Source organism: Aythya fuligula, chromosome 5, assembly GCF_009819795.1.
Source record: "Aythya fuligula isolate bAytFul2 chromosome 5, bAytFul2.pri, whole genome shotgun sequence".
Taxonomy (NCBI): Eukaryota; Metazoa; Chordata; class Aves; order Anseriformes; family Anatidae; genus Aythya; species Aythya fuligula.
Window position 1 is genome coordinate 59,225,287 of NC_045563.1, and position 12,047 is coordinate 59,237,333.

Genomic DNA, 12,047 nt, shown 5'->3' on the forward strand with positions numbered 1-12,047 from the left:
ATTTGTGACTAAAAGCTCAACCTTTCCGTGGAACCACAGAATCGTAGGTTTGGGTGGGAAGGGACCCATTTAAAGATCATCCAGTTCCACCTTCCCTGCCATGGGCAGGGACACCTCCCACTAGACCTGGTTATCCAAAAACCAAATTCTGCAGGTTCTTTCACCAAAACACCTCTGCCTGTTAAGAAGAGCAGCATCTAAGCACTGAGGCTTAGGCAACTACAGCAGCCTCCTTGGCTGCACCTACAGGAAAATAGAGGTGTTGCAGGATGCATTAGCAGCTCATGATAAGAGCCTCATAAGTATGGTTATGCAGTGACCATGCTAACAGCTATGGGAAACTTCTGACACACTCAACATAAGCAAGAAATGCTCGGAAGCCTGGGTAGACTCAAACCAAGCTGACTGCTTATATGATGAATAAAACATGCCCATTCAAAGTGCATTACAGGAGATCACATTCACAGTTACTATAAAGCAAATGCGCCTGTTAAGTATATTTACATGAAGATGAACTCCAGAGCAAATAAATCTGTATGTGGATGCTTTTATCCCAGAAATATTTATCACCACAGAACAGACAACTACTTCCTTTCTCAAAAAAAGTTTTTACAAGTTTCAGTGGTGTGCCTGCAGCAGTGTCCCCTTTTTATTCAAATACAGCTGTAAAACAAGGAGACAAGATGTATATGGATCTTATCAATCAGGAGAAAATATGCCATATTTCTGTTATTATCCATGGAAGTCCGTAATATGTTGAACTATCTGTTTTGTGTTAGCTTATGCTTCAAAGACAAGATGCTGGTTTATTCTTTTCTCAACCTAGATAGAAAGTGTGTATTTGTATTAGGGTGAAATAGTACTTTGATTCCCCACAGGAAACATGCTGTGCGGTATAGTTTTTCCTTCGCACCTTATCTCTTTCTCTTTCATTACAAATTATTTTTTGAGAGAAAGGATGATCACGCAGTTGAGATGCTATCTTAAAACTCAGATATGTTGGTTTATTTCCAGAAGGCGTTCAATTCATCATCTCAGAATTGAGGATAATGTTGCTATTTCTTCTTTCTTGTGAAAATAAGTCCACTGTAGATAGAGAGGCACTGGGATATTATGAAGATGGGTATTGTGGAAAGAATTAAATGTTCTCTCTTCTAAAACAATCAAATGAATGCCAAGCAGTGGCAATGTGAAATGAGTGAAATTAAGCTCTGGCTCAAAACAGGTGTTTTTTCATTCTCACAGTTCATTGAATGAGACTCTGATTTTGATGTCAGATAGTACACCATCATTTGTTTAGCTGAGCTGAATCCAATCATTATTATGAAGTGATAAGTGGCCTGCACAGTAACATTTTATAATGTTATTCAGCACACATAAGATAAAAATAGTAATAAAAATTACTCAAAAAATAACTTCCAGTCCAGAAAATCGACTAATCACATCACTTAAGCAGCAGGAGCACATGAGAGAGTACGCATGGTTTTCCAAATCCTGCTAATCTCTGTTATTCCAATGGTATTCAGATGATGTTTAAAATTTTCCTGAAAGCTTTCATTACATTTTAATGGATGTTGTTGTTTAAACAAGTTGCTTTTATTCCCTTGGTTTGGGAAGACCTCTTATCAAACACTTATGCTGCTTTTGTGAGCTACATCCATCCCACTTGCTGATCTTGAAGATGAATTCTTCAAGATTTCAGGCACAGCTAACAATCCAGCTTGTCAGTGGTTTCATACCGTGGGGTTCTATCTGGAGCCCTTTAATGACTTTATTATTCACGCCTCTTCAGTTGGACATTGCAGGAACAAATGGATATAAAGTAAACGATTAATTTTTACCAACTTCAGAAGATGGGTAAGGTGTCTGTATGAGAATGATGCTACCAACTTTTCAAAATCGCACTCTTAGGACTTTCTGGAGGACAGTACTTTCATAGGGAACAACTATTGAGCCAATCAATTACCCACCCCAGCTCAAAGCACTAAAATAGAAAGAGGATTTGGAGGGAAGGGTAACTCTTAGCTATTTCTGCATGCTTTCACAGAGGCTGCAATCCAAAAACCATTGAAGTCATTTTGGAGGCTACTTTGTCTCCACTGGACTTCTAAGCAAGCTGTAAGCATGTAGAGAAGGGTCTGATACACCTGGAAAATGAAATTACATAACTGAAATAATAACTGGAATTGAAGACGAGGCTCCAGGGGGCTCTACAGAGACTTTATGCGATCTTTTGTAAGTCGTTATGCCTAACTGCACTGCTGAAAGGGATTTCCCAGGAAGGTTCCCAAGAGGTAATACTAGCTTAATTACCAAATCGTGACTTCCTACTCAGAGGAGCGGCAGAGACGCTGCATCGACAGCAGCACATGCTCACAGCAAGCAGAGGCGTGGAAGCTGCTGCAAGCAAGCTGGTGGGGAGCCAGGCTCAGCAAGTACTCAAGTATCTGCTTCGTGATATGTACGCAAGAAGGAAAGCCTTTTAAATGGGAAGGGGAAAGAGAGTAGCAACTTTTCTCCTTTCTGTCTCTAACAACTGACAGGTAGCCCCAGATTCACCCCTTGACAACTTCCACATGCATAGAAGCGTACCTTGGGCTTGACAGTTTTCTTCCTCTTTGTTGCTATTGGAAGAGATGTGTATAAGGCTTTACCAGAATAATTTTCAGGAGAACCACATGAAAGTGTTCTTTCCTTTAACTTCTTCTGACGTTCATTGTTACATTTTGACACTCCATCATTTTGCAGATGATCTGGTTTTCTGTTTGAAAATCTAACAGTTTGATTACTTGGGAATCGTAGCTTCCCAGCCAAATACATAAACGATGACAACTTGGAACATACAACAGTGAAACATCCTAGTTCTTTTGCCATGTTTTGACATCAATTTGAGTGTTTGTTTACTTCAAAAATCAAAGCAAAACTTTGGGAGTACGAGGAGGAGAGAAACATGGCTACAGACATAATACAGGAAGCCCTTAGAAAACGTTAACTAAAATTCATAAAAACTTAAATTGTTTGGTGTTTATGCCTCTTCTCTGATGTCTGTACATTTGAGTTATAGGGGGCAGTTGGGTTGTATCAACTAGGTACATATTATTAATTTGTGTTTCACTTCAAGCATTTTGTATCCTCTCAGTTCATACCATCTGCCGATAAATTATAATTAAGGAGATTGACCAGAAAATCCAAGCACTGTGTCTTTTCTGTAGCTTGCTCTCTACCTGTAGACTGCTCACAAGGCTGTGAAACTTGTGCAGCCCATAGCATCTGTTTGCCTGGGCTGTTTTAAGCTTATCAAATTCTCTTCAAAAAGAGGCCAGCTGGAGGCAGAAGAAGGTCCCCCCTTTCCTGGAGGTGCTGCCCTCAGAAAAGCCACCAAGCTGCTGCGGAGCAACTTCCAATGAGGACACCCTGGACAGAGCTGTGTACAAACCATCTCCTGGGGTTTTGGTCTGCTAGCCTTGCTGTTCTGATTTTTATTTTATTTTTTTTCTGTTTTGAAAAGGTTTGCTTTCTAGTTCTGCTGAACCAAATCTGACTTTTTTGAAAGCCTTCTGCTTGTTTTTAGTGAGTCTCTGCAAAAGAAACAGGCATATGCACATGAAAGCCATGGCCACCTCAAAACCTGTTGCAGGCTATCACAGCCTATCATCAGTGTCTTACTCTTTTAAGTATAAATTACCCTGAACATTCAAGCTAAATATACAGTAGAGACAAAATGCAATATTACATCATCTTCCTGATATAAATGCCTTGCTCCAGGAAAACTCCTTAATTGTGAAATATCTGCCCAGATATATGTGTGTGTATGTCTATCAGTGCATGTAAGAGTAAACCTACACTGGCATTGATAGCAGTGTAGCTGTTAAATTAAAAACAAATAAAAAATTAGATATAATACAAATCTACATCATAGAGACAACTGTGTAATTAGAAAATCAATCTGGAATAACAATGATTTATTTCAAGTCACAGCTAATCCTGTGTAATTTTTAAGGAACTCTAGGTACTAGAAACGTGTTTTGTTTCCAGGCCCACCAGAATACTGGATCCTGCATCATTTAATTTTTGTTGCTGTTCAGAAAGTGGCCATTAATTCATCTCCTGCATCTGAATTTCCATCTCCCTCAAAAATCAGGGGCTGTCTGAATGTACATGCTCTACTCCCTATTTCCTTCCCTCTGTGCATACCACTAAACTATTAATCAGCCCCTCTTGGTACGCATTTGTAATTTGAATAGCAGATGTTAAAGTGTTTTCAGACACGAGTGATTTGGATGTTACTGATGTGATTATTGTCTTCTATTAGATAAGCAGTATATAATTTTAATAAACATAAACATTTGTACTCATAACAGACTTTCCTTGGGATGTACGATGCGCAGTTAATTATTCTGAATGCAGATGACTTCTCAAGGAAAGTAAATGAAAATGTGCCTCTCTGGAAAGTCTTAAGGTGTTGAAACAAGGAAAATTGAAAGCTGAGTCAAATTCTAGTGACAGAGAAAGACGAGTAGTGCACGAAGCCAGGCCTTTAACCCCATTCGTTTAATCAGTTTCCTTCTAAATTACTTTGGGGGGGAATCTGCTGCTTCCATTACGAAGGCATGGAGGCACGAATAGGTTTGCCAGAGATGAACTGGGCCGTTCTGCATCTCTCCTGCACGGCACGTATTGCTGTTGGGGACGGGGCTGTGCTGGGAGCTCAGCCTGGGGCTCGCCCCACTGAACCCCTGCTTGCACAGCGCTGCTGTGGGCAGGCTGCTGCTGGTCGGTGTGAAATTCTCTTTTCCAACTAGATGAAAAAAGCTTTTTGTGCTTTCTTGCATTTATAGAGTCAGACTTTCAGCTAGCTTAGCTCGGTGCGTGTAATGTAGAGTAGACTTCAGCCAAGCATCCTTATTTAGGAAAAGGAGTTTCATAACGTGGCTTATCCATCCACTGAGACCAGGGAGGGGTCGTGTCCCATGTGCATTTCTGAGACTGAAAACCTTGTGTGTTACAGAGAGGGCCCATCAGCACTGCAATAAGCTTGCTTTGGTAAAACAGGGGAAGTCAGAAAATACTGAGAGAGGTGGAAACAACCAGTGAAAATTGTTTTCTTTAAACAGAGGAGTACGTGGATGGATTAGAGCTAGCCTGGGGTGTCAGAACTATTGCTATTGAGCAGGAAATGGCACAATTATCACTAAATTGAAAGGCCAGCTCTGTTGGAAGTGCCAATTACTTGTAATGTATGAGGTAGGTTTCTTAGTCTAATTGGGAAATGTTTTTAAAAGACGATGGAAATCATGTGAGCAAAGTGTGAACTTTGTGTTCCTCTAGGCGAATTACCAGGATGGATTCCTGGGGGAGATAGGGAAGATGCTTCTAAAAAATGTGTGATAGATGTCTTCTGGGCATCAGAGCCTCATTAATGGTATCCTGCCTTTGTCCTGGGTTTATTGTATCAATATTAAGTTTAAAACTGCTGGTGCAGAAATTGCTACAGACTTTAGGACGTAATCTTTCTACAATGCTTTGCCACACTATGGCAAAGAGGTAGGTGTTGTATTTCACCCTGTAATTTTGGCATGAGTAAGCAGAGAGCAAATAGCACATGCTATCGACAGTTTTACTTGGAGGAGGTTGCAGTGCATTCACCATGGAGTCTCCAGATATGGGGGTATTAAATACTGCAGCATACATTCTCCAAGGTATATTAGCTTGCCTACAGTGGTAGCTTCTTACTGGGAAGACATGCGAAAATACCACAGTGTGTGAACTGCTGGTGGTGTTTTAAGCTGGCTTCTGCTCCTGCAGAAAGGAAAGAGGCTGTGCCCAAGGTCTGCCTAATTTTGCGTGCTGCTCCCATTGCTTGCTTTCATGAAGGCTCCTCAGTGAACCCAAGCAGCTGAGGACATGAGATGCCCTGATAACGAAAAGGACAAAGCATAGTCCTCGTAATCAGAATTTGGAGGCACGGTTTGTTCTAGGGTCTCTTTTTGCTGTAAATCATATTGCTTTCATTGTAAATTTGTCCCAATCACTTTATTCTTTTGTCTCTTTTCACAGAGCGATGAGGTTTTAACAGTCATCAAGGCAAAAGCACAGTGGCCTGCCTGGCAACCTCTGAATGTGTAAGTAAGTTGGGAATAATATGGCTCAGTACCCTTGTGTTCAGTGTTGGCTAACAGACTGCTTTAAACTCAGTGTCTCACCCAGTCATTTGCTCTTGTAAAGAAACAATCTAAAAATATTTTGAAAGATATTTTCATCTTTTTTTTTTTTTTCTTTTTTTTTTTTTTTTTTTTCCTTTGGTTTGCAAACAACTGCTTTCCTCTCTAGGATCACTTCATGTTTTACATGCATTGGTTCACTAACTGGTACAGCAGCAGAAGGATCATCCCATGGAGTTTGTGGCTTCATTGGAAAATAATGTTTATTTATGCAAAGCTTGCTCAAATTGATATTGTACCATTCTACACACAGTATTTTTTAGTGTCGTGTTAACACACTGTGCCAATACAGTAAATAATGTGAAGATATAATGGGTTTTCTGTCTGAGGAAATCCCCAATCCACCAACAAAACCTCTTAAAGGATAATTCTTTAAAATTAATTTAAAATTCTTTAAAATTCTGAAACGCTCTATGATAGCATTGTCATCCTAATGGTAGTACAACCATATATATTACATCATGTCAGACAGCTAAGGAGCTTCCCAGGATCCTAACTGTGGGCTCCCTGGCACTCATCACAAAAGAGGATAAAGCTCTTCTGTCAGGAAACCCCTGAGCTTATTGGTTGGTCTCTGCGGGGGAATGGGGTGTGGGTTCTTGCATACCTTATTTGTGCTTGGGCCAATGCTCATACTAATTATCCAGGCCCAAATGAGAGAGGCTTACAAGATGTGACTAAAGATGAGAACTCAATATAAGGGGTACCCTCATTAGATGAGAGTCAAATTAAGTCCACGGAGAAGCAGGGCAATTACTCTACTGCAAGACTTTAAGGACTAGGTAGTCCTGTTTCCTCTGTAAAAAACAGAAGAGAAGCAGTTAGACAAATATCGTGTCTGGTTTTGTTGTCTGTACTTCAGAAAGTATGTGAAAATTTGGAGGTCAGAAAAAAGCTACCAGAAGAGAGCAGTTTTTAGAAAACATTCCCTACCATAAGAGGCTTAGAAACTCCTAAGCAGCTTAGGACTTGAGCTATTCGGTTTATTAAAAAAAAAAAAAAAAGTTAGGAGGTGATCACAGCTTACGTAGTAAAAAGATTTCTGGTATCTGATGGTTCATTAATCTAGCAAAGAAAAGCTGTGATATCTCTCATAGCATGGAAGCGAAGGTAATCTGTGACAAGGAAATTCTCTCTGAAGGTGTGGGTAAGGCCAGTGTGACCAACCTGTGGAGCAACTTACCTGCACATGAGACAGATTTTCAGTCACTTGAATATGCTTTAACTGTGAGACATAGTTGTAGGCTTTGCACAGGAACTGTGGGCTAGGCTGTTTTTGGCTGGTGTTACACAGTTGGTCAATCAAATTGACAGTAATAGCATTCCTTATTTATGGAGTAATTCTCCTGAAATTTTAGTATTTTCTTTTTAAAGGATATTCAGATAATGGACCCCAAGGGACTTGGTACTATTTGCCATGTTTCTAGGCATATTCTTTTACAAACATGCATGTAAATGCTTTTGCAGCACCCTCCAGATGTTCTTCCAGTCACTTCTTACATTTTCTATTTGCTAATTCTTACCTTTTAGTAACATCAAAAGGAATAAATCTTGGCATTTGTGCTTTCACATGTTGCACAAGCGTTCCCTTAACAAATATTACTTCACGTTACAGATACTGTTTTTTGTTTTTAATTTTTTTTCTCATATTTTGCCATGATGTTCTTCTTTTCTATTCCATTTAAAAATAGCATCTAAGCAGCAAAGGAAGACAAATTTTTCAACTGCCATTAACTTCTAGTGTTAATTTCCCTTTATGGATCGTCCTTCTTGGAATTTAGATTAGAGCTGTGCAAGTATTGGATAATGACTGCTCAGGAGAAGCATTTGGTCTATTACTATGCATAACACAGCCATCTTACTAATCAACAATTGACTAAAAGTCATGAATAACCTTCTTTTGCATAATCATGAGTTATATTGCTGATATATAATATAGTGTGGTACTGGTGTCAAAGAGGTGCTACAACGTGTCATAATAAGCAAAACCTAAAACCCTTTCTGAATGTGTTTTACAACAATTACAAAATGTATAATACTACTGAGCCAATTCACAGAAGTTTGAAGTACCCAAAGTTGGCAAATTCAGCCTGCTCACATGGAGTTTTCCTCCCGATTCAGTATGCCCCTGGGGCTGTCAGCTCCCCTCCTTTCTTTCCAAAACAGCAAGGGAGACAGAGCCTGTAGCAACTGCTCGTTCTTACCCAGATCGGGAGCAGTTGGTGAGCCCTTCTGCTTCCACTCCAGTCACCTGTAAAATTGTGTGCGAGGGGTGTCTTGGCCAGGCACCTCTCATGGATGCATCGTGGAGTCAAACAGTTTTTCTTCTCCTCTCTCAGTGCTGGTCAATGAGGCTACAGCTCCTCAGGGCCAGTGGTGCCTCATTAAGTAATGTTTCAAGCTCTCATTAGACTGAGGCCAAGAAGTGTCTAAGTTTGCCTCTAAACCTGACAGCCATGCTGAAAGCCTTCGGTTCTTGACACCAGAGTTAAGAAGGGAAATATAACCGGGAGCTTTTCTTCTGCTTAGGAGGAAGGAAATAGACTTCTGCATGTGGATCGAGGGGGGTACAGACTGCCTCCCCAGGGAGAGGTCTTTAGTTTCAGACAAGAGTTTGGATAGAAGAAATTACACCAGGTGCTGAGAAAAGTTGCCAGCGCTAAGCGGGGAAGGCTACAATGATACTGAGTAATTTTCTCAAATGCTCTCTGTTAATTACTGTTAAGGCTAATACATTTTGACATCCTGTCATCCCTCAGTAAGACAGCATGCTATGCAAACTACATCACACCATAAGCTTAGTACTTCACTGTCTCTTATCGTTCCCCTCCTCGGTTCCTATATGTATTTGTTCTTTATCGCGCTTTTTTATTTGTTTTGCTTCTTGTCATTCATCTTTAATACTCTCCATCCAGTTTCTTACCCGCGCACCAACATGCAAAAAACTCTCTTAAGTTGATGCACGCAGAAGACAATTTTGCTTAGTCTTTGTGAGCTAGTGTTAAGGCTGCCTGATGGAGAGAGCAATGCCGGGAGTATGAGGAGCGCCATACCAAGCAATAAACCAGCTTTCTGTTGCATGTGTTTGCATTATCAAGTTGTGTGTCTGAAACTCTGGCTTTAAAGTACTTGCAGGGAATGCAGTCTTCCTTGAGTGTAATGGTATCAGTATACAATATGCTGTCAAATGGAACTAGATTTTCTTATCTTACTTGTATATACAAGAGCACAGCTCACTGCTGCCTTTCTCTCAGCTGTGTTTCAGGCGGAATCAAATTTTACTTTCATACTCAGATTCAAATCATTTGCCTTTGGCAAAGTGAAAGATAAAATACAGCAAATGCAGATGGTACAACTGGTCTCCAAATCTGCATATCTGGCAACTGCAAAATAAGCAAGCCATGACAGCAGCATTTGATGATACAGAGGACGAGACTTTCAAAGATAGCGTGCATCACACTCCACAGGAGCTAATGCCCTTAAAATTCTTGCCTGGAGTTTCCTTGCAGGCAAGGAAGTGTTCCTAATACAAACATGGATCAGACATGGGATGGACATTATTTTCCAGCATGTTATATATTCCATTACTAAATGCTCAGTACCATATAAATTATTAAATACTGCTTTAGATACTCCGTCTTTCCAAGTATTTTTATATGTTAATTCTGGCTGTTCCTGATCCATGAAAAGGCACTATTGACTCAAAAAAATGTAAAATAACTATTGATTGAAAAAAGGGCTTTAGCTTTCTGTCCAAAAACCTTGCAGACTAAAAAAAAAAATGACAAGAAAACCTCACTTCCTTGCACAAATGAGCTGCCTTATTTCCATTTCTTTCCTGCCCCTTTCAGTCTTGGAGCCCCCATTAGGAGAAAGAATGTGTCGGGAGAGAGGTCTCCATTGGTATACTTGTGATTATTTTTACGAACATCACATGTTTTCAAATTAATTTTTCTAGTTTATTTAATTATTTTAGGCTTAATAGATCAACCTGTAAACAAAATATTTCAATGCAAAAATTCAAGATATGAGATTAGCTTATATTATAAGGTCAGGCTTTCCAGAAATACTCATCAATGTTACTTTTCGTGCTCCTGTCTTATTTTTTACTTCTATGCAAAAGGAACACTTATTTCTAAACTTTTTACCTCCTCTGTCCGTTGTTAGTTATATTGAAGTGATAAATATTTTTCTTGATTATAATTTGGAACTATCTGAAGTCTAAAAAAATTGTCTCCTCCTTCCTTATGTCTCTCCTGTTTCCATTTCAGCTCTCTGTAATGTTTGAGTGAGTGGTCACGGTCCTGTGGTTTTCTTCTTCCTCCTGACTGTTTGCAGACCTTACTCTATTTCTTTTCCATTTAAGCAGCTCTTCCCCATTTATTTGGAGATTACCTGAAAACACTTCAGTAAGCATTTGAAAGTGAAGCTAGGCAGAAAAGGAGGCCTATTCCTTTACAAGGCAGATGGATAGAATAATTTAGTCCAAACAATTTATAAGTTAGAATCCTTTTCATCCTCTACAAATTATCCCATCAATCCCCTTCCATTCCAAGTTTTACGTATCCTTGGTATCTTTCCTCTGACCATGAAGAGGTTACGGCTGTGCTTCCTTGCTTGCAGAGAGAAACATAAGAAAGTAAGACAGGATACACCCAGCTGTATTTTTCAGCATTGAGACAGATAAAATGGCTAAGCTGGGCAATAAAGCAAACTCTTCCAGAAATCAATCAAATAGTGTCCTACAGAAAGGTGATGGGAAATGCAAAAGGGCTCTGAGCCAATATATGTTTGGGTTGATGGGCAACACTCTCTGGAGAAAACGATGCAGACACATTCTTTTACATATTCTTCCCTTTGTTCTATGTGAAACTTCTTTCAATTTTTACTTTCTCCCAGAATTCTTCTGCCACAATTTGAGTAAAAAAAATAAATGTTTGGAAACATGGAAAACAGTCATCACTATTTTGATCCTGCAGTGAATTCGCAGTACATTGTGAGTCCTCATCACAGCCCTTGGGAATTCAGTGCCTCCTCTCCGTTCCCCTCCTCCCCTCCTTTTTTTTTCCTCTCCTTTTCTCTTCTTTTCACCGTAACCTATTGTTTTTGTGCCCCCAAAACTGTTCCTCAAGGTACCCTCAATATTTAGGTCAATGGATGATTACTTATATGCTGTTAAATGGAGAACCACTTAAGTCAGATGTGGAACTCTTTACTATCTTCTGAAGTGTAATGAAATAACTCTCTCTTCATCTTACTCTTCCTTGCTGAAGATCTCAATTTATTGTGTCTGATATCCTACTCTTTACCACTCACACACCCTTAATGTTGTCTCATCTTACTGATAAATATCCTTGTGTAAAACTAAAGATAACAGCCCAAGGCTGTGTATACAGTTGCATACTTTTAAGACAGCTTCAGCAGTGAAAGCAGCTTTAATAACAATTTGTGACAACATTACTGTTACCAGTATTATCTAATCAGGTCCATCAGATGGCAGAGAGCTGAAAGACTCCAGCCTTGTAAATGTTGCATGTCGCTGAGCCTCTCTTTTGACTTCTCACACACTGCAAGTTTTGCATGGTTCACAGAGAGAGGCTAATTTACAAAAGGACATTGGAAAGCATTTAAGCAACCATTTGCTGTAAACACCTAATTCCCCAAATTTCAGCTTTCATCTTCAACTGAAGGTTTCTGAAGTGTTTACATACCTAAGTAGCTATTAGTGACATTACTAAACGCATAAAAATCCAGCCAACTTGCAGTGTTCCCAGAGCTGACTACATTTTCGCAAGGGTGAGGGGACCTCTGATAGGCAACAGATGG

The 12,047-nt window shown here is 39.7% G+C and overlaps 1 protein-coding gene and 1 long non-coding RNA gene across 2 annotated transcripts in view; one reads left to right on the top strand and one right to left on the bottom strand.

Annotated features, from left to right (window-relative positions):
* The window catches only part of SPON1 (spondin 1), a 179,325-nt gene that overhangs the window by 147,697 nt on the left and 19,581 nt on the right, over nt 1-12,047 (top strand). The window contains exon 7 of the mRNA XM_032187876.1: nt 6,058-6,122. Within this exon, the coding sequence (XP_032043767.1) occupies nt 6,058-6,122 (65 nt within the window). The remainder of the gene's footprint in view (nt 1-6,057; nt 6,123-12,047) is intronic.
* LOC116489470 overlaps nt 1-12,047 on the bottom strand; it is a 101,238-nt gene that overhangs the window by 9,339 nt on the left and 79,852 nt on the right. The gene's annotated exons all lie outside the window — the stretch shown is intronic.